The sequence below is a fragment of the Mustelus asterias genome, chromosome 17 (genome assembly GCF_964213995.1).
Source record: "Mustelus asterias chromosome 17, sMusAst1.hap1.1, whole genome shotgun sequence".
NCBI lineage: Eukaryota > Metazoa > Chordata > Chondrichthyes > Carcharhiniformes > Triakidae > Mustelus > Mustelus asterias.
This window is the reverse complement of record NC_135817.1, coordinates 87,578,136-87,599,869: the sequence shown is the minus strand read 5'-3', so window position 1 is coordinate 87,599,869 and position 21,734 is coordinate 87,578,136. Positions and strand designations below refer to the sequence as shown.

The 21,734-nt window shown below is 45.4% G+C and overlaps 1 protein-coding gene across 3 annotated transcripts in view; it reads left to right on the top strand.

The window, feature by feature from the left end:
* gbe1b (glucan (1,4-alpha-), branching enzyme 1b) overlaps nucleotides 1-21,734 on the top strand; it is a 580,146-nt gene that overhangs the window by 390,806 nt on the left and 167,606 nt on the right. For all 3 annotated transcript variants that reach the window (XM_078233069.1, XM_078233067.1, XM_078233068.1), the window contains exon 10: nucleotides 6,777-6,875. In XM_078233069.1, coding sequence (XP_078089195.1) covers nucleotides 6,777-6,875 — 99 coding nt within the window. The remainder of the gene's footprint in view (nucleotides 1-6,776; nucleotides 6,876-21,734) is intronic.

Sequence of the window (21,734 nt, the reverse complement as noted above, 5' to 3'; positions counted from 1 at the left end):
GTCATCCAGGTATCAGCATAGACAAATGTATCAGTGCTCGGAATGAAGTAACATCAACACTTTTATTTACTAATTAATGACTGTGCTTCAATTTTGATGTCGAGTTGGATTCCATGGAGATAATGTTGCCATGCGTGGTTATAAAATGCAATCACTTCCACATTTGGGTTAAATGATTTATCCAAATGTAATTCATCAATGCCCACTCTCTGTAAAGTCCTCTATTCATCTTGTAATGCTGGAGGAAACATTCTGATCTTTTACAGGCAGGCATTGCGTTTACCTACAACTCTCAGCATCGGGAGAAATTAAAACTTTGTGGACTGCAGACAGTCAGTTGCTGTCTTCTATCTGACGTTGGACATTCATAAACACAGATTAGCTCGATCTCTTCTCTGACATTGAGATGCCATTAAGTCTTGCTGTTTGACTGGCAGATGAAGACACCTGGTACTCATTTTTAGGCAGACAGCAGCATTTGAGCTGATCCCGCTTTTTAAATAGACACAGAAAACAAGCATTTGAAGAAATCAGATTAAAACATACCGTAAAAAGAAAGGGATGAGAATATCACACGGTAATTAGGCAAATGACGGCGAAACATTTAAAACTTTAATCTCATGTAAAACTTCATGTTTCAGAAGTTGTAGATTAATATTTTCAATAGCAATGCTGTTCGAGATGTTTGGCTAGTTCTGTGCTGTCAATGGCACCAGGGCTGTGGTGTGCGTTGTGACTAATTGCAGAAGTGGTCATCCTTGGGGACAGAGTTTTCCTGGAATTAACTCATGTAAGAGTTAATGCCTCACTGACAGCAAGAACTGTAGCCGATCGGTCAGCAATAACTGAATGTATACAAGTTGTTCTTCACCAATACCTTCCTGCTGCAATTATGGTTTCCTGCTGTGACAAAGGTCAAGTCGTATGGCAGGTTAAAGCCCTTCCTCCTCCCTCTTTTTCAGTATTTATTGGCACTGTGAAACGCAGAATGAATATAGATTTATAGGAGGCCATTCAGCCCATTTTGCCTGTGCCAGCTCTTTGAAAGAGATATCTAAATTGTCCAACTACCCTGTTCTTTTCCTGTCACCCTAATTTGTTTTTATTTCCATGTGAATATCTCACTCCCTCTTGAGTCATGATTAAAACTGCTGCCAGCTCACTTTAAGGCAGTGCATTTATGATGACACTGTGCTTTTAAGAAATGTATTAAAATCAGCTTTCTTTGCAGATTTTTTTCCAGCAGCTTAGCATTTTATTTTGGCACCGTTTTGTCTGTAGCCGGTGTCCTCTAATTGTTGCTGAAGCAGTATAATGGACATCATGCTTACTTTTAATCTGGCCTAATGCAGGGTCCTGGGGGATTTGATGATCCTTTTGGAATTGCTGAGTTGAGCATGATTGACAGGTCAGGTGCTGCCTGGGGATAGTTCTCCCCACAGAGAAGTCCAAGGTTTTAGTTTAGTTTTTCTGGAATGCTGTTTGGATTGCAGACGGAGAGCTGTATCTCTTGTTTTTCCCTCTACCAGCAATATTATTGTGGGATCTTTTATGTCCACCTGAGAGTGCATGCAGGGCCTCGCTTTAATGTCTCCTCCAAAAGAAGGCACCTCTAACACTGTAGCAGACTCTCAAGACTGCCCTTGGCTTGTTGGCTGAGATGTTGCAGGCTGGACTTGATCTGAATGCTTTGTGATGATGTCTTCCCTCGGCAGCATGTTTCTGCAGACCTACTCCTTATTCTGTGTTCCTTTATGTAAAAGGAAATCATTACACTTTGTAAAGATGCAAGTAAAGTCCATGGTTCTTCCAGTTGGAATTCAGGAAACAGAAAGAGCTGCATATATATTGCACCTTTTAAAAGGCAAATAGAGAAGGTTCACATGTAGATCCCATAAACATAAAGGAAGTGAATGATCAGACAATCTGCTTTCATGAAAAGTAGAATATTGCAGATGCTGGAAATCTGAAATAAGAACAAAGTGCTGGAAAGTGGTGGTCCCTGGTTGCTAAGCAACAACTCATTCTTTGTCCAAATTTGTGTTTACTTTTGCTGTTGTACACTCTCTCCCAGTACAATAAAAAGACGATTGAACTGAAACTAAAAGCCCTGTACACATGCAGACACCTTTGTCTAACATGAATTTAACCAGACTCGTACCCTTTCCTACACAGAATCAGCAAATTAAACCCACTTAAATCCAGACTTTGTTTCTAATATCCAGCAATACTAATACAGATCACTTAAAACTACTTCCGCTTCCTGACGAGAGTAGGATTTCCCTATGGCCATTATATTTCAAACAGCCAAGTACTTGTCACACAGCTTTAATTTAAACACCTTCCAAGCATTCCAGTGTAATGAGACAAACAAGGACAGTAATTCAATTATTTCTTTACTTAACACTTCTGATACCAACTCAAACATAAACAGTTGCAACACATTAACTTTTTACTGAACTTTAACCCCACCTGAACATCAACTTTCAACTGAACTTTAACTCTTAAACTGCAAATTAACTTTAATTAAACATCAACTTTAGCTATTTAGCTGAAAATAGATACTACCGAGTTTAGGAAAACCTTGGCCAAGAAGGTTTTCCTGAACTCGGTAGTATCTATTTTCAGTTAAATAGTTAAAGTTGATGTTTAATGTTTTTGGCCAAGAAAAGTCCTCGATGTCGAATCTATCTTCTTGTTCTCTGAAGCATCCTTCAGGGTACAGGTCTTGTTGCAATGGTTGGTCTCTTTGAGTTATCGCTGCCAAACAAAGGACAGCAGTGTCCTTTATCCACAATTCTCCACTCGCTTCTGGAAGATTCTGTCATCTAGCCAATTGTGTAACCAGAAACTGATGACATGGCTCGAACATCCAATGAAACTGCATGCGAATGCTGCCATTACACTTACTTCATTTGACATATCCCATACATAGCAGCCATATAAATCAAAGCTAGGCTGTCTAGGTTAATTTAAGCAACTTCCCTTACCTGGCCAACACAGGAAGCTTCAGATCACAGCTCCCAGACCAGAGTCTCTTTGTGACCTGCATCTGGTTTTAATCTATAAGTTGACCAAAAATCCCAGCATGCTCAGCTCTCAGCCAGAACAGCCATTTTAAAGCCACGATCGCCATTATTGTTATTAAATCATTGTTGTAGTTGTTCTTTCTCCGTCTACATACTTCATTGGCTGTACAGCATTTTTGTATGTCCCCGAGGTAGTGAAAGGTGCTGTATAAATACATGCTATTGTATTCGCTTTATTGCCCTGGAGAACATTTAACCCTCAATGAATACCTGTCATATGGTCATTATCACAACGCTGTTTGTTGCTCCTTGCAGTCACGTGTTTGCTGCTGCATTTCCTACATTATAACAGTGTCTTTAAAAGATACGTTTGTTTGTGTTACGGATGACCAATAAATGCTGACCTTGCCAGCTGTGCCTGCATCCCTTGAATTAAGAGAGCAATAAAGCACTTGGGGACGTGTTGAGGTCATGCAGGGTGCCACATAAATGCAAATACTTGCACTGTTTTTAAACATTGTGATGCACTTACATCAGGTTCCTGTGATTCAGAGCTGGGGAATTGTGGAATATGGCACCCAAAAGGAAGCCATACAGCCCAAACCTTGTGCCGGTTTTTTAAAAAAGAGTTGTTCATTCATCCCACAATCAGCCCCTCTGCTCTTTCCCCATAGCTTTGCAAATTTACTGGCCTGCCACATGCCCATCAGTGAATGTGGAGGCCAAACAGTGCAGGCTTGGCTCCTGCTCTGGGCTTGTAACGGAGCTCTTGGGCTGAGGAGAGAAAGATCCCACAGAATATAGCTGCATACGAACGCAAGGAGAGAACAGGATATCCGAGCATGGTGCTTTCCATGGGGAGAGTAACCTCTCGAGCTCGATAGACCCACATGTGATGATTACCTATTTCCATAGGAAACCTATACCTATTGGTATAGGTAACTGAACTGGTAAACCATAAACCGAGGGCAATGCTCTGGGGTCCCTGGTTCGAATCCCACTGCAGCAGATGGTTGCAATGAAAAATAAGTCCAGCCTTTGCCCCACGGTACGGTAGCACAGTGGTTAGCACTGGTGCTTCACAGCTCCAGGGTCCCGGGTTCGATTCCCGGCTCGGGTCACTGTCTGTGTGGAGTTTGCACATTCTCCTCGTGTTTGCGTGGGTTTCCTCCGGGTGCTCCGGTTTCCTCCCACAGTCCAAAGATGTGCAGGTTAGGTTGATTGGCCAGGTTAAAATTGCCCCTGAGATGCGTAGGTTAGAGGGATTAGCGGGTAAATATGTGGGGGGTAGGGCCTGGGTGGGATTGTGGTCGGTGCAGACTCGATGGGCCGAATGGCCTCCTTCTGCACTGTAGGGTTTCTATGATTTCTATGATTTCTACATCATGATATTTGGAGCATTCTGACTCTGCAGGCTATGTACTTGGATGAGGCTTTCCTGGAATGTAAAAGGTCAGTGAGTGCTTTTATTGAGATTTTGAAAGACATTAACGAGCTCAATAGAGAGAATTATTTTCTTCTTGTGGGGAGTCTTGAACAGAGGGGCATAGCCTTACAATCAGAAGCAGGCTATTCAGGAGAGAATTCAAGAAATGCTTCTGCATACAAAGGGTGGTGGGATTACGTAACTCTCTGCCAGTAGATGCTAGCTCAATTAATTTTATATCCGAGCAGTAGATTTTTGTTTACCAAGAGTATAAAGGGCTAAAGATGTAGTTAAGATACAGCTCAGCCAAGATCGGATCGAGTCGAGTCAGAACAGGCTCAATGGACTGAATGGCCTCCCTCCGCCTGCTCTTATATTTATTGCAGGCTTTGGACCTGTGCTCCAGCAAGAAACCTGCGCCTTGAGGAGGGAGGATTATGAGGTACCTCCGTAAAAACACACAGTCTTTTTCAGACTGTCAGGCTACATTTACTCAGTTATATCGAGAGCAGCATGTATCTCCCTCCCAGCGCTGCTGCGCCGTTAGCTTAGACCAGTGAAGGTTTTGTTTAATGATCAGTAAAATGGCAATGCAATTGGTTAATGTTCTGAACGAGCAAGGTATCATTCCTCTGAAAGCATTGGCCCGATTCGGAAATATGCAGCACTGTGCTCAATAATGCCGGTAATTCTGGCAAAGCACGTAAACCTTACAATCATCAGCAACACATCATCTCCTCCCAGGCCTGATGAGAAGCTGTCCCGAAGGAGTACAGTGCCCTTCTGTCGCCGTCCTTCCATGTCACACTAGAATTCCTCTCAGACGCTGCTCTTATTTAATTATGCTGTTGCTCAAGACACAGCAGACTTGTCACGCTGAGAGTGAGAGTAGTTTTTCCTCTGATGCCAATTAAGTGGCATTAGCAGCCAGTACTGTTCAAGTGAATGATCTCAGTGGGTGATACTGCAAGAAAAACGAGGAACATTGAAGCTAGTGCAGAAGGAATCAGGGCATAGTTATCAGTGTTTAAGCAGAGTTACTGTTAATCCAGTATTGTTGCTAAAATGCAAAGCTTTGATCCTGGTTCTGAGACTATGTACACTGTGCAATACTGACCCCTGCTGCCTGCAGTTTCAAACTCTGAGAACGTACTGCTACAGAGGAGGGCTCAGAGGGTCTGCTCAGATACAGACCTGGTCACTAACCACAAACCAGGAAATTCCCCCGTGTGGAGTGTTGCCCTGTGCTGAACCCATCAGTCTAAGCTGGATATTACAGCATATTCCAAAGAGGTTTACGAAAGAAAAGTGACTTCACATCCGAAAGATATCTCAAAATGATTTACAATCAATAAAGTACTTTTGAAATGCAGTCAAGATTGCAATCGTGTGTGTACAGCAAGATCCCACAAACAGCAATATGGTAATGAGCAGATAGAGTGGGATAAATATTCTCTGGGCACTTGGGAGAAGTCCCCTGTGTCGTCTTTACAATATCATCATGAGATTCTATTGTCCATCTGCAAGGGAAGATTGGCCTTCCTCAGTGTATCATCTCATCCAAAAAATACCACTCCCTCTAAACTGCCCTGCGTAGAGCCTTAATCTTATCCAGCTTTAGTCTGGCATATAAGAGGTGGTGGAAGCAGGCACATTAGCAACATTTAAGAGGAAATAGAGGGTTACAGACCGAGTAAGGGCAGAAGGTTTTTTTTAGTTTAGTTAGGGCATCATGATCAGCGCAGGCTTGGAGGGCCGAAGGGCCTGTTCCTGTGCTGTACTTTTCTTTGTTCTTTGTTGTTCTTTGTATACATGTCCTTCAGGACTCTGTAAAAGGGCTACTGAACCACCCTTGTGATGTACATTGAAGTTCCCCACCCAAAATATATCCTCAATGCTCTTCCAAATTGTGTTCAATGTAGAGCACTGATGTATCAGCTGGTGAAGGGTGCTGGATGGCAGTTATAATAATCCGGTAGTTTCATGATCATTGTTGCTGAGATGAGTTTTTTATTTTCAGATTTAGTAATTGAATTTAGATTTCCCCGGTTGCCTTGGTGGGATTTGCAGTCATGTCTCCAGGATGTTGGTCTAGGCCTCTGGAACATTGCCACAATGCTATCATTCCCAATATCTTGGCCCACATTCAACTCTCAATCACCAACCCAGATTAACTGTGATTTATCTGACTGATGTTTGTGCGGTCATGCTATGCACAATTTGGCTGCTGCACCATGTTGTTTCTGTGGAAAGGTGGACTCTGGGGAAGGGTATTAAATCACAGTTGATACCACCATACTGATTGGATGTGTTTTTGTCAGGATGTGTCAGGAATGCCCACACTGTGTCGTCCTACGATTGAAGGAGGTGGAGGGTTTGATTACCGATTGGCTATGGCTATTCCAGACAAATGGATCCAGGTAAGCTCCTAAATTACGCACAATTTGGCCCTCCAGTTTGAGGGATCTCAAAAAAGATCTATTGAGAGTGGCAATTGGTCAGAACTTGTTCAGTTTATGTTGCTCTCCCACTTGCTTTGCACTTAGCTTTCCCATTATTTTTAAGAGCTTGTGGATTTTCATATGCATTCGCTATTAAACTCAGCACATTCAAATCTTTTAAATAAGAGTAACTTTTTGTTTACACAGTGAATTATTGTGAATTGGAATGTGATGCCTGAACGAGCAGTGGAAGCAAATTCAGTCGTAATAACTTTCAAAAGGGAAGGATAAAGGGCCGAATACCCTCCTCCTGTTCTGTAAATGACTTTACGTCTCTAAATACTTGAAAGGGTAACATTTACAAGCCTAAGGGGAAAGAGCAGGGACTGGGGCTAATTGGATAGCTTATTGAAAGAGCAGGCACAGTGGGTCAACTCGCCTGGTGGAATACTATGATGCTACTTAAGTCCTTTCTAATGACTCAAAGCTGTGAATGCCGATCAACCTCAGTGGCCCAAAAGCAGAACCATTTAAACTGTTTCAAAATCCAAAGTATGTCTGGCTGTATCTGTGGGAAGAGGAAGCGTTAAGATTCCAAGGCTCGGAATTTCATCAGGTCTGGGAAAAGTGCTAAATGGATTTGAGTTTGAGCTTTTGAAATGGAGAAGGTGGGGAAAGGAGGAAAAGGGAAGGCGTGTGATAGGTCGGAGGACAGGCGAGATTATGAGAGGTATAGATAGGGTGAAGAGTTGGAAGCTTTTTCCCAGGACAGAAATGACAATTACAAGGGGCCACAAGTTCAAGATAAAGGGGGGGAAAGATTCAGTGGAGATGTGCGGGGGAAGTTTTTTACACAGAGGGTGGTGGGGGCCTGGAATGCACTGCCCAAATGAGGTGGTTGAAGCAGACACGTTAGCGACATTTAAGACACCTTGATAGGCATATGAACAGACGGGGAATAGAGGGATATAAGATATAATTGGTTTAGATAGACAAACATGATTGGCGCAGGCTTGGAGGGCTGAAGGACCGGTTCCTGTGCTGTACTGTTCTTTGTTTGTCCTCAAAGAGCTGTGGGGCGGGGACGTTTGCAGAGACGGGGTGGGTGAGACCGCGGAGGGACTTGAAAACATGGGTGAAAATATTAAAAATGTAGTTTTGATCCAATATGGGTCACGGAGCAAAGGATGTTGGGTGAATGGGGTTTTGGTGCAGGGTAGGGCACAGGCAGTAATGTTTTGGTGCAGGGTTAGGGCACAGGCGGTAATGTTTTGGTGCAGGGTAGGGCACAGGCGGTAATGTTTTGGTGCAGGTTAGGGCACAGGCGGTAATGTTTTGGTGCAGGGTTAGGGCACAGGCGGTAATGTTTTGGTGCAGGGTTAGGGCACAGGCGGTAATGTTTTGGTGCAGGTTAGGGCACAGGCGGTAATGTTTTGGTGCAGGGTAGGGCACAGGCGGTAATGTTTTGGTGCAGGGTAGGGCACAGGCGGTAATGTTTTGGTGCAGGTTAGGGCACAGGTGGTAATGTTTTGGTGCAGGGTAGGGCACAGGCGGTAATGTTTTGGTGCAGGGTAGGGCACAGGCGGTAATGTTTTGGTGCAGGTTAGGGCACAGGCGGTAATGTTTTGGTGCAGGGTTAGGGCACAGGCGGTAATGTTTTGGTGCAGGGTTAGGGCACAGGCGGTAATGTTTTGGTGCAGGTTAGGGCACAGGCGGTAATGTTTTGGTGCAGGGTAGGGCACAGGCGGTAATGTTTTGGTGCAGGGTAGGGCACAGGCGGTAATGTTTTGGTGCAGGGTAGGGCACAGGCGGTAATGTTTTGGTGCAGGTTAGGGCACAGGCAGTAATGTTTTGGTGCAGGGTTAGGGCACAGGCGGTAATGTTTTGGTGCAGGGTAGGGCACAGGCAGTAATGTTTTGGTGCAGGGTTAGGGCACAGGCGGTAATGTTTTGGTGCAGGGTAGGGCACAGGCGGTAATGTTTTGGTGCAGGGTTAGGGCACAGGCGGTAATGTTTTGGTGCAGGGTGGGGCACAGGCGGTAATGTTTTGGTGCAGGTTAGGGCACAGGTGGTAATGTTTTGGTGCAGGGTAGGGCACAGGCGGTAATGTTTTGGTGCAGGGTAGGGCACAGGCGGTAATGTTTTGGTGCAGGGTTAGGGCACAGGCGGTAATGTTTTGGTGCAGGGTAGGGCACAGGCGGTAATGTTTTGGTGCAGGGTTAGGGCACAGGAGGTAATGTTTTGGTGCAGGGTTAGGGCACAGGCGGTAATGTTTTGGTGCAGGGTAGGGCACAGGCGGTAATGTTTTGGTGCAGGGTTAGGGCACAGGCGGTAATGTTTTGGTGCAGGTTAGGGCACAGGCGGTAATGTTTTGGTGCAGGGTTAGGGCACAGGCGGTAATGTTTTGGTGCAGGGTTAGGGCACAGGCGGTAATGTTTTGGTGCAGGGTTAGGGCACAGGCGGTAATGTTTTGGTGCAGGTTAGGGCACAGGCGGTAATGTTTTGGTGCAGGGTTAGGGCACAGGCGGTAATGTTTTGGTGCAGGGTAGGGCACAGGCGGTAATGTTTTGGTGCAGGTTAGGGCACAGGCGGTAATGTTTTGGTGCAGGGTAGGGCACAGGCAGTAATGTTTTGGTGTAGGGTAGGGCACAGGCGGTAATGTTTTGGTGCAGGGTAGGGCACAGGCGGTAATATTTTGGTGCAGGGTAGGGCACAGGCGGTAATGTTTTGGTGCAGGGTAGGGCACAGGCGGTAATATTTTGGTGCAGGGTAGGGCACAGGCGGTAATATTTTGGTGCAGGGTAGGGCACAGGCGGTAATGTTTTGGATGGCCACCAATTTATAGAAAATGGAAGATGGGAGGATAAGCAGCAGAGCATTGAACTCGTCAAATCTAGAGGTAACAAAGAAATGGATGAGGATTTCAGCAGCAATTTGAGGATAGAAATTCCTCGAATCGATGCAGAAGTTTTTTTAAAGTTTATTTATTAGTCACAAGTAAAGCTTACATTAACACTGCAATGAAGTTACTGTGAAATTCCCCTAGTTGCCACGGTCTGGCGCCTGTTCGGATCAATGCACCGAACCAACACGTCTTTCAGAATGTGGGAGGAAACCGGAGCACCCGGACGAAACCCACGCAGACACGGGGAGAATGTGCAAACTCCACACTGACAGTGACCCAAGCCGGGAGTTGAACCCGGGTCCCTGGCGCTGTGAGGCAGCAGTGCTAACCACTGTGCCACCCGAGTGTTGGGATATTTATAAGATAGGGATGATGTTGAAGGATACAATGCCTGAAAGATTCCCCAAAGCCAACATCTTGCACCGAGTGCTGCAATCATACACACAGATCAGTTCAGATAAGAGTTCAGGTTAGTGCACCAACATTAAACATCTCCTATGGTACAGCATAGCTTGTTAGCTCTCGAGTCGACCAATCCAATTAGTGCCACTTCCTTGCTATTTCCTCATAAGCATGGAATTTCTTTCCCCAGATATTTGTGCAATTCTCTTTTTAACTAATGTCGCGGATTTTACAGTCAGTGGGTCAAGCAAGTGCGCTCGCTGCTAATCTTGAAGTAAGCCTCACTGAGAGATCTAATAATTCCACCTCTGTTGCTGTGCATTGATACAGTGACTGATTGCAGGCGTCTTTATTGGGATTCCCAGCATGGAGCTGCCACGATGATATCAGGCAATCCAGACAGCAAGTCACATTAAAGGATTTTCAGAAATATACTAACAGCAAGCGAAAACCATTAAAACATAATTACTACTAAAATTATTTTAGATAGAGCAAATTAAAGATTGGGACATACACGTGGGGTGAAGGTAGAAGCTGAAATATTCTGAAAAATCCTTTCCAAAGAAAATTACTTCACTTCAGCAATGTGAGATTATTCTTCTGGCCAGTTCAAACTTTATTAATCGCAGAACCATTTAAAAACTCAGTTGCACCTGGTTGAACAGTCTGTAGCTTTTTAAGGGAGGTCGCGGGGGGGGGGGGGCTTCTAGTCAGTGAGGGGGTGGGGGGGCACAGAGTGGGGGGGGCACAGCGCAGGGGTGGGGGGGGCACAGCGCAGGGGTGGGGGGGGCACAGCGCAGGGGTGGGGGGGGCGCAGCGCAGGGGTGGGGGGGGCGCAGCGCAGGGGTGGGGGGGGCGCAGCGCAGGGGTGGGGGGGCACAGCGCAGGGGTGGGGGGGCACAGCGCAGGGGTGGGGGGGCACAGCGCAGGGGTGGGGGGGCACAGCGCAGGGGTGGGGGGGGCACAGCGCAGGGGTGGGGGGGGCACAGCGCGGGGTGGGGGGGCACAGCGCAGGGGTGGGGGGGGCACAGCGCAGGGGTGGGGGGGGCACAGCGCAGGGGTGGGGGGGGCACAGCGCAGGGGTGGGGGGGGCACAGCGCAGGGGTGGGGGGGGCACAGCGCAGGGGTGGGGGGGCACAGCGCAGGGGTGGGGGGGGCACAGCGCAGGGGTGGGGGGGGCACAGCGCAGGGGTGGGGGGGGCACAGCGCAGGGGTGGGGGGGGCACAGAGTGGGGGGGCACAGCGCAGGGGTGGGGGGGGCACAGCGCAGGGGTGGGGGGGGCACAGCGCAGGGGTGGGGGGGGGGGCACGGCGCAGGAGATCTCAGACCCCTAAGTTCCAGAGCGCAGCTTCAAGATTCCCACACTGAAGTTTCGGTCAGTTTCGGAGGGGTAATGGTGTTGAAAGCCAATCATTTGCCAGCAAACCCCCCCCACTATGAACAACCCGGGCTCTCTGTTCCCTTTGTGTAAACAAAGTGTTGTCTCATGTCAGCTCTGCTTCTGTTGTTCACTTTAAATCTGTGACCCCTTGGCTATTGGCCTTGGCCACTGGTCGCTGGAAATGTTTCTCTTTACTGTTTACTGTATTCATTCCACATTGTCCCATCACTCTCTCCCTCTCCGCCTTTTCTTCCGTCGCTGCTCTTTCTCTCTTTGCCCCTTTCAGCCCCTCCCACCTTCTCCACCTTGCTCTCCCTTGTTCCCTCCATCTCATTCTCCCCTGCCACCCTCTCCTTCGCTTGCTGCCCCCTTCCTCCGCACTCCTTAGACACACCTCTGACCACACATTTGGTTACCCCATTGCGTTCTCCTTTGCCTGAGTTTCCATGTTTGTCTGATTGTGTCTCTGTTAAACATTTGGAACATTTCTGTAATGCTGTATAACTGCAACTTGCGCATAAATATTGGCAGATTAGTATTTAAGATCCGACCGTAAGTAGGTTGCTAGCTTCTTATGAATGCTGTTCCATTCAGTAATGTAGTAAGTAAATAGGACACTGTGTATAGCCATAATAAGCAGTAGTTAGATTATATTGAATTTTCCATGAATATTTCCTACTTTTGAAAATTTTCATATTAAACATAATTTGTTCCTTGTCTGGTTCAAACAATTAGATGTTGTAGAAATGTTGGCAGCATGCGGGTGGTACAGTGGTTAGCACTGCTGCCTCACAGCACCAGGGACCCGGGTTCAATTCCCAGCTTAGGTCACTGGCTGTGCAGAGTTTGCACATTCTCCCTGTGTCTGAGTGGGTTTTCTCCGGGAGCTCCGGTTTCCTCACAGTCCAAAGATGTGCAGGTTAAGTGGATTGGCCATGCAAAATTGCCCCTCAGTGTCAGGGGGACTAGCTTGGGTAAATGCATGGGGTTATGGGGATAAGTTCTGGCTGGGATTGTGGTCGGTACAGACCTGATGGGCCGAATGGCCTCCATCTGCGCTGTATGAATCTATGAATCTATTGATTTTTTTCCTTGCTGTGTCCTTTCCTTGTCTTGTGATGTATACTGGCTGTGAGATCCCTTTCCTGAGATATATGTAGACAGTAAAAGGCAGCAGACTATTCAACTGTTGCAGACATCGTAGAAGTATAGAATCGTCACAGCACAGAAGAAGGCAATTTGGCCCATTGCGTCCTGGTGTTGCTAAGGAGTAATTCACATCCTGCCATTCCACTGCCCTCTCCCCACATCCCTGCACATCCCTCCTTTTCAGATATTTGGAAAATGTAGAAAAGTTTATGCCGCAGAAGGAGGCCACTCTGTCTATCGTATCAAACTTTGTTAATCGCAGAACCGTTTAAAAATTCAGTTGCACCTGGTTGAACAGTCTGTGGCTTTTTAAGGGAAGTGGGGGGCGGGGGGGGGGGGGAGGGGGTTTCGAACAGCGATTTAACCGGCACTGTGAGGCGCATATCGACACAGACATCAAGGATCTCCATATCGTATCTGTGCCAGCCAAAGATTAGCGAAATTGGGTTTATTCTCCTTGGAACAGGGAAGATTAAGAGATGACTTATTGAGGTGTTCATAGAATCCCTACAGTGCAGAAGTAATACCAAGTATTACTCGATACTTGGTAATATCGAGTCTGCACCAACACTCCGACATTACCAAGGACCACCCCCGCCCTATCCCCGTAACCCCGTGCATTTACCCAACTGATCTATCAAACCTGCACATCAGTGGAGTGTGGGAGGAAACCGGAGCACCTGGAGGAAACCCACGCAGACACGGGGAGAATGTGTAGTCTCCAAACAGACCGTGACCCAAGCTGGGAATTGAACCGGCACTGTGAGGCAGCAGTGCTAACCACTGTGCCACCGTGCTGCCCATGTTCAATATGATGAACAATTTTGACAAGGTAGAGAAGGATATTCTGTTTCCACTAGTTGGTATGTCAGTGACTGGGGGCTGCAATTTCAAGATGGTCAGTGAGAGAGCTAGGAGTGTGATGAGGAGAAACCTCTTTACTCTGAGAATTGTTGGGGTTTGGAATGCGCTGCCTGGGAGAGTGCTAGAGGCAGATTCTGTAGGAGGTTTCAAAAAGAGAGGTGGATACAGATTGGAAAGTGATTAATTCAGAGGGTTACGGAGATGGGGATGGACAATAGGACTAGCTGGGTAGCTCTTCCGGGAGCTGGTGATGGCCTAGTGATAGTCTATCGCTAGACTATTAATCTCGAAACTCAAACCTAGGTTCGAATCCCACCACGGCAGACGGTGGAATTTGAATTCAATTTTAAAAATCTAGAATTAAGAATCTATTGATGACCATGAAACCGTTGTCAATTGTCGGAAAAATCCACCTGGTTCACTTTCAGAAAGGAAATCACCTGGTCTGACCTTAATGTGGTTGACTCTCAACTACTGTCTGAACAAGGGCAACTAGGGATGGGCAATAAATGCTGACCAGCCAGCAAAGCCCATGTCCCATGAATGAATAAAAAAATTGATGGGCCGAATAGCCTCCTTTGCTGTAAAGTCTATGAGAATCTCATTTTCCAGCACTTGGTCTGAAGCCCTGGAGGTTACGGGACTTCAGGTGCGTATCTAGACACCTCTTCAATGGATTGAGGGTTTCGGTTTCTATGACCCTTTCAGACAGTGAGTTCGAGACCTCGACCACCCTCTGGGTAAAAAAGTCTTTCCATTCTTTCCCCTCTAAGCCAATCATATTAACTCTCTGTCCCCTAGTTACTGACCTCTTTGCAAAGGAAGATAACTTTTTATCCAGACTATACAGGCCCCTCATAACCAAACAAATCTTCCCTCTGCCTCCTCCAATCCAAGAAAAACAGCCCCAGCCTAGCCAACTTTTCCTCAAACGCAGAACATCATCTTCATTCCCCATCCATTTACCAACAATTTTACAGAGATATTCAAAACTATAAACAGTTACAAAGAAAATCTGTTTCCCCTCACAAGGATCAGGAATCAGGACAGTTTGAGGTATTTGGTAAAAGGGAGGTGTTGGCCTAGTGGTATTATCGCTAGACTATTAATCCAGAAACTCAGCTAATGTTCTGGGAACCCGGGTTCGAGTCCCACCACAGCAGGTGGTGGAATTTGAATTCAATAAAAGTTATCTGGAATTAAGAATCTACTGATGACCATGAAACCATTGTCAATTGTTGGAAAAACCCATCTGGTTCACTAATGTCCTTTAGGGAAGGAAATCTGCCATCCTTGCCTGGTTTGGCCCACATGTGACTCCAGATCCACAGCAATGTTTTTTTTTATTATTCATTCATGGGACATGGGCGTTGCTGGCTGGCCAGCATTTATTGCCCATCGCTAGTTGCCCAAGGGCATTTGAGAGTCAACCAGCGTGGTTGACTCAATAAATCCAGCGACACCCATGTGCTACGAATGAATGAAAGAGCTGGGGGTGGGGGGCAGACATTATTTATGCAGTGATGATGATCTGGAATGTGCTGCCTGAAGGAAGCAGATTGAACAGTGGACAGAGGCATGATGGATCAAATGGCCTCATTTGTGCAGTATTATTTCATGATTCTCTTGTTAAGGCCCTGAAGAGTGCTGAGTGTTGACCCAGTTGAAACTGTCTGTGCAGGATGGTTTCATTAGTTAGTCTAATGGATTGGTAATTAAATAAAAAACCTGTGCTCTCAATTCTGAATGTATTAGACTAAGATTAAATCTGATGGGTGAATTTAATCTTGAATCTTTAATTTTTGAACAGTGAAAGATGGGAACCATGGACATTGGGAGAATCAATTTAGTTTTCATCAAATTTAGATAAGGTATAAAATTATCTATTTTCAGTTGCTGCATCTGTTATTAAAAGTGTCAGGCAGACTTGAGGAGTGTGACCGGGTAGGTATTTGTAAATCAGTCATTTTATTTAACAGTAAGACTGAACTTGAATGTAAAAACCCACATTAAGGCACTTAACAGAACAAGACATTGGGCATTGTTACGGGGGAAGAAGAGAAAGATGAAGGCAAGGCTTTTGATAACATGGAGGGAATTGAAGGGCCAGGGACAGAGGGTAGAGGATGTAGGGCTAAAGGGGCATTTGCTGATAGGGAGGTGAAGGTCCGAGAAATATTCAGAGGGCCAATTTGACACTCATTGGGCTGCAGTGGCTTGGGGCAGTAACTATACATGCCTTTCATTGACCTGATGTTTGTCACCATTCAGTAAATCTGAGCAAGTGCCCACTTGGTAAACGAATATGTAGAATTTCACAAAATTCGCCCATCTCCCCAACAGATCTATGATAGTATGTGTATTTCACACAAGCTGCCTCCCAAAGTACTTCATATCACTCAAATCAGCATAATCTTCCATTCCTTTCTCCTTTGTGCGTTTGTCTAGATTCCTCTGAAAGGATTGCTTTTTGTTGCCCGCACCACTTTAAATAATGAAAGATCATTGCAGCAGGTACTGTAAATGGCTTCAGGAAACAGTTAGATGTGACCTGGGGAAAGGAGACACAGGTGGAGCGATTGGAAGTGAGAGTAAGGTGGGACTGAAGGATACAGTGAGAAGGTGGATAGAGCAATGTGGTGAGAAAGTGGGATTCTGAGATGTGTCCTTTTATTCACGGATATGGGCATCATTTGCAAGACCAACATTTATTGCCCACCCTGAAGAAGGTGATGGTGAATTCCCACCCTGAACACAACTGCTGGGTCAGACTATTTCAGAGGGCATGGAAATAAAAGCAAAATACTGCAGCTGCTGGAAATCCGAAATAAAAACAGAAAATGCTAGAAGGATTCCCCCGGTCTGACAACGTCTGTGAACAGAAACAGGGTTAACATTTCCAGTCTGTATCACCCTAGGCTGAAGAGTTTCAAAGAAGAGTCTTGGAGACTCAAGATGTTAACCGTTTCTCTCACCACAGATGCTGACAGTAAGAATCCAACGCCGGCACCTCCACATCATGACCACAGATCATGCCAGACCTGCTGAGTGGCTTGGGGAGGCAATGGCCAAGTGGTATTATCACTAGACTATTAATCCAGAAACTCAGCTAATGTTCTGGGGATCCGGGTTCCAATCCCACCGCCGAAGGTGGTGGAATTTGAATTCAATAAAAAATATCTGGAATTAAGGATCTACTGATGTCCATGAAACCATTGTTGATTGTTGGAAAAACCCATCTTGTTCACTAATGTCCTTCAGGGAATGAAATCTGCCGTCCTTACCTGTCTGGCCTACATGTGACAGTAAGAAGTCTCACAACACCAGGTTAAAGTCCAACAGGTTCATTTGGTAGCACAAGCCACAAGCTTTCGGAACGCTGCCCCTTCATCAGGTGAGTGGGAGTTCTGTTGTCAAACAGGGCACACAAAGACACAAACTGAATTTATAAAATAATGGTTGGAATGCGAGTCTTTACAGGTAATCAAGTCTTAAAGGTACAGACAATGTGAGTGGAGAGAGGGTTAAGCACAGGTTAAAGAGATGTGTATTGTCTCCAGCCAGGACAGCCAGTGAGATTTTGCAAGCCCAGGCAAGTCGTGGGGGTTACAGATAGTGTGACATGAACCCAAGATCCCGGTTGAGGCCGTCCTCGTGTGTGCGGAACTTGGTTATCAGTCTCTGCTCAGCGACTCTGCGCTGTCGTGTGTCATGAAGGCCGCCTTGGAGAACGCTTATCCGAAGATCAGAGGCTGAATGCCTGTGACCGCTGAAGTGTTCCCCAACAGGAAGAGAACAGTCTTGCCTGGTGATTGTCGAGCGGTGTTCATTCATCCATTGTCGTAGCGTCTGCATGGTTTCCCCAGTGTACCATGCCTTGGGACATTCTTCCCTGTCCTTTCCTAGAAAAGGATGTCCTGAGGCATGGTACATTGGGGAGACCATGCAGACGCTACGACAACGGATGAATGAACACCGCTCGACAATCACCGGGCAAGAGTGTTCTCCTCCTGTTGGGGAACACTTCAGTGGTCACGGACATTCGACCTTTGATCTTCGGGTAAGCGTTCTCCAAGGCGGCCTTCATGACACACGACAACGCAGAATCGCTGAGCAGAAACTGATCGCCAAGTTCCGCACACATGAGGATGGCCTCAACCGGGATCTTGGGTTCATGTCACACTATCTGTAACCGCCACGACTTGCCTGGGCTTGCAAAATCTCACTAACTATCCTGGCTGGAGACAATACACATCTCTTTAACCTGTGCTTAACCTTCTCTCCACTCACATTGTCTGTACCTTTAAGACTTGATTACCTGTAATGACTCGCATTCTAACCATTATTTTGCAAATTGAGTTTGTCCCTTTATATGCCCTGCTTGTGAACAGAACTCCCACTCACCTGATGAAGGGGCAGCGCTCCGAAAACTTGTGGCTTGTGCTACCAAATAAACATGTTGGACTTTAACCTGGTGTTGTGAGATTTCTTACTGTGCTAACCCCAGTCCAACGCCGGCATCTCCACATCATGGCTACATGTGACTCCAGAGCCACTGCAATGTGGTTGACTCTCAACTGCCCTCGGGCAAATAGGGATGGGCAATAAATGCTGGCCAGCCAGCGATGCCCATGTCCCACGAAAGAATTTTAAAAAAAACCTGCTGAGTCTTTCCTGCATTTTCCGTTTTTATTTCGGAGGAAAGCTAAGAGTCACCTTAAGAATTCAGTCAGCTCCGTCTTCTGAGGACATGTTAGCTGTGTTTCTCTCCCCACAGATGCTGCCAGACCTGCTGTGTGATTTCAGCATTCTCCATTTATTATTACTCTGCTTTTTTGTCCTTTAACTAATCCTCTTTCTACGCCAATAGATTATCCCCAACTCTGAGCCTTTATCTTCTGTAACAGTTTTTTGTGTGGCATCATATTGAATATTTTTTGAAAGGTCAATTACGTTGCATCCACTGTTTTTCCTATTCTCTGTCCTGCTGGTTATATCCTCAAATTAACTCTTAATAGATTTGCCAAACATGATCTCCCTTACATAACAGCGAGTTGACTCTGCCAAATGTTATTACGAGTTTCTAAGTGCCCTGTTACTAATTCTTTAATGATGAATTCCAACATTTTCCTGATGACTGATGCTGCTCCCTGTTTTCTGGCACCTGAAACTCTCCCAGTCCTCAGGCTTGTTACTCTTGGCAATGTCTTAAGCATCTTCTTTTAATCTAATATTATCCTTGACATCTTTAGTTAGCCAAGAAACAACTACTGCTCCTGTGGAGTCTTTCATTTCTCAATACTATATGTGTTTGTTAAGAATTGTGAAATATTTCTTTAAATGTTTTCCGATGTTGACTACAAACCTTTTAATCTAATTTCCCCATCTATCTTTGCCAACTCTCATCTCATACCTATCTAATTGAGTTTATTTAAGTTGAACACATTACCCAGGGTAACGCTCTGGGGACCCGGGTTCGAATCCCACCACAGCAGATGGTGAAATTTGAATTCAATAAAAAATTTGGAATTAAGAATCTACTGATGACCATGAAACCATTGTCGATTGTCGGAAAAACCTATCTGGGTCATTAATGTCCTTTAGGGAAGGATATCTGTTGTCCTTACTTGGTCTGGTCTACATGTGACTCCAGATCATTGCAATGTGGTTGAGTCTTAAATGCCCTCAGGGAATGGCAATAAACAAATTTTAAAAATGACCAGGTGGGTTTCCATAAGACCATAAAACGTAAGAGCAGAATTAGGCCACTCGGCCAATCGAGTCTGCTCTGCTATTCAATCATGGCTGATATTTTTCTCACCCCCATTCTCCTGCCTTTTCCCATAACCCCTGATCCCCTTATTAATCAAGAGCCTATCTATCTCTGTCTTAAAGACACTCAATGACCTGAACAATACTGAGAAGCATTGCCACAAATCATAAGAGGTCATTCCTACTGAGGCTTTTGAAAAATGTTCATTGGATGTCGCCATGGTCAGAATTTTTGCCCATCTCTAATTTCCCTTGGTTGTGAGTGGTTTGGTAGTCATGATGTGGAGATAAGACATTTCCACTCCATCTGACGAAGGAGCAGTGCTCCGAAAGCTTATGGTATTTGCTACCAAATAAACCTGTTGGACTTTAACCTGGTGTTGCGAGACTTCTTACTGTGTGAGTGGTTTGCCGGGCCATTTCAAAGGGTAACCAGTCAGCCACATTATGGTTGGTCTGGAGTCAAATGTAGGCCAGACCAGGAAAGTATGGCTGATTTCTAGAGGATTTAAATTGAGAAATAGTTAAGTTATGCTGGATTTGCATTGAACCTTGGTTAGGCCATATTAGTGTATGGCAAGCTGCTCGTCATATTGTAAAAAATGATATCGAGGCATTGGAAAGGGTGCAGATTAGACTTACAAGGTTGATATCAGAAATGTGTGGATTGAGATAGCAGGAAAGAATTGACAGGCAATGCCTCTTCTGTCTTGGAAAGAAGGCTGAGGAATGACCTAAAAGAGCTGTTTAAAACGATGGAAGGTTTTGATAGAATGGATACAGAGAGAATGTTTCCTTTGATGGGGAAGAACAGAACTAAAGACCATTAAAGTAAAAAATTCCCCAAGAAATCCAATAGGAAATTCAAAGCAAACTTCTTCACCCAAAGAGTGGTGAGAATGTGTAACTCAGCACCAAAGGGAGCAGTAGATGAAGCAAAAATCGTCACTTAGCGCTCATCTCCAACCTGACTGATTCTGCTTCCTGATCTTGAAGACTTTCTGCTGCACTCTCCTACATTCTCCATTCTCAGGGCTATACCCTTTCTTTTCTATTTCATATTGAGTGATGTGGGGCGGCACGGTGGCACAGTGGTCAGCACTGCTGTCTCACAGCGCCGGGGACCCGGGTTCGATTCCCAGCTTGGGTCACCGTCTGTGCAGAGTTTGCATGTTCTCCCCGTGTCTGCGTGGGTTTCCTCCAGGTGCTCTGGCTTCCTCCCACAGTCTGAAAGACGTGCTGGTTAGGTGCATTGACCCGAGCAGGCGGCAGAGCGTGGCGACCAGGGGAATTTCACAGTAACTTCATTGCAGTGTTAATGTAAGCCTAATTGTGACTAATAAATACATTTTTAACTTTGGTGACGAGGGGGAACGTTGGAAGAAAGTGAGTATTTTGTGCTGATCTATTGAGAACCTTAATGGCCTTTTTGAGGTGAAGCGCTCATGGAACATTAAGGGCAGGTTAGAGGTCAGTGAACATACGGGAACAAGATGTGAGCACTTGGAGCATTGCTAGGTTTATTGTGCACTATTTATATACTCGAGGCATTTGTTATTATGCACCACAGTCATTTTCTCAGAATCCGGATTCCTTTAATATATCTCTTCATGAATATTAAAACCATGATCAATGTGGCATCCTGTTCATTAGGGAAATATCACATTTTGTATGCACAGCACTATTCAGAGTTTAAAATAGGCAAGGAATTCACACAGTCACAAGTTGAGAGCTATTATAACAGAGTCGTGAGCCTTCAAGAAATTGTTCACTCTTTTTTATAAACTAGGCAGTGATCTATTTATATTAGCTCAAATTACTGGATTTCTCCAGCTTATAACAGAAGTCAGCTGCAGGAAAACATCCATTTGACCCATCAAAACAATTCTTTCCAGGGACCTGGCACAGTCCACACCATCACAGATTCCACCTTAGTATTTAATCTCTTTCCACAGACCATCTACATTACACCCAATTATTTAACAAAAACGCTGTATCCATCTGTCTCATCAGGAAACCCATCCTCAGAGCGAAATACTGCTGCATTCTGCTGGAAATCTCTGAAACAGAAAATGCTGGAAACACTCAGCAGATCAGGCAGCCACAGTGGAGGGAGAAACTGTATTTCGGGATGATAACCTTTTGTCAGGGCTCTAACTACCCATTAGACCTCCTTCCGCAGATCCTGCAGTATCATTAACTCTACTCCGCTAGTTTAATGAGAGCAGATTCTGTGTGCCGAATCTTCAACCGTTCTCACATCTTACAATATTCAGTCCTGCTTTATTGAATTCCGGAAATCAGATTTCCTTGCTCCTAAATGCCCAGGATCCATAGAATCCTACAGTGCAGAAGGAGGTCATTT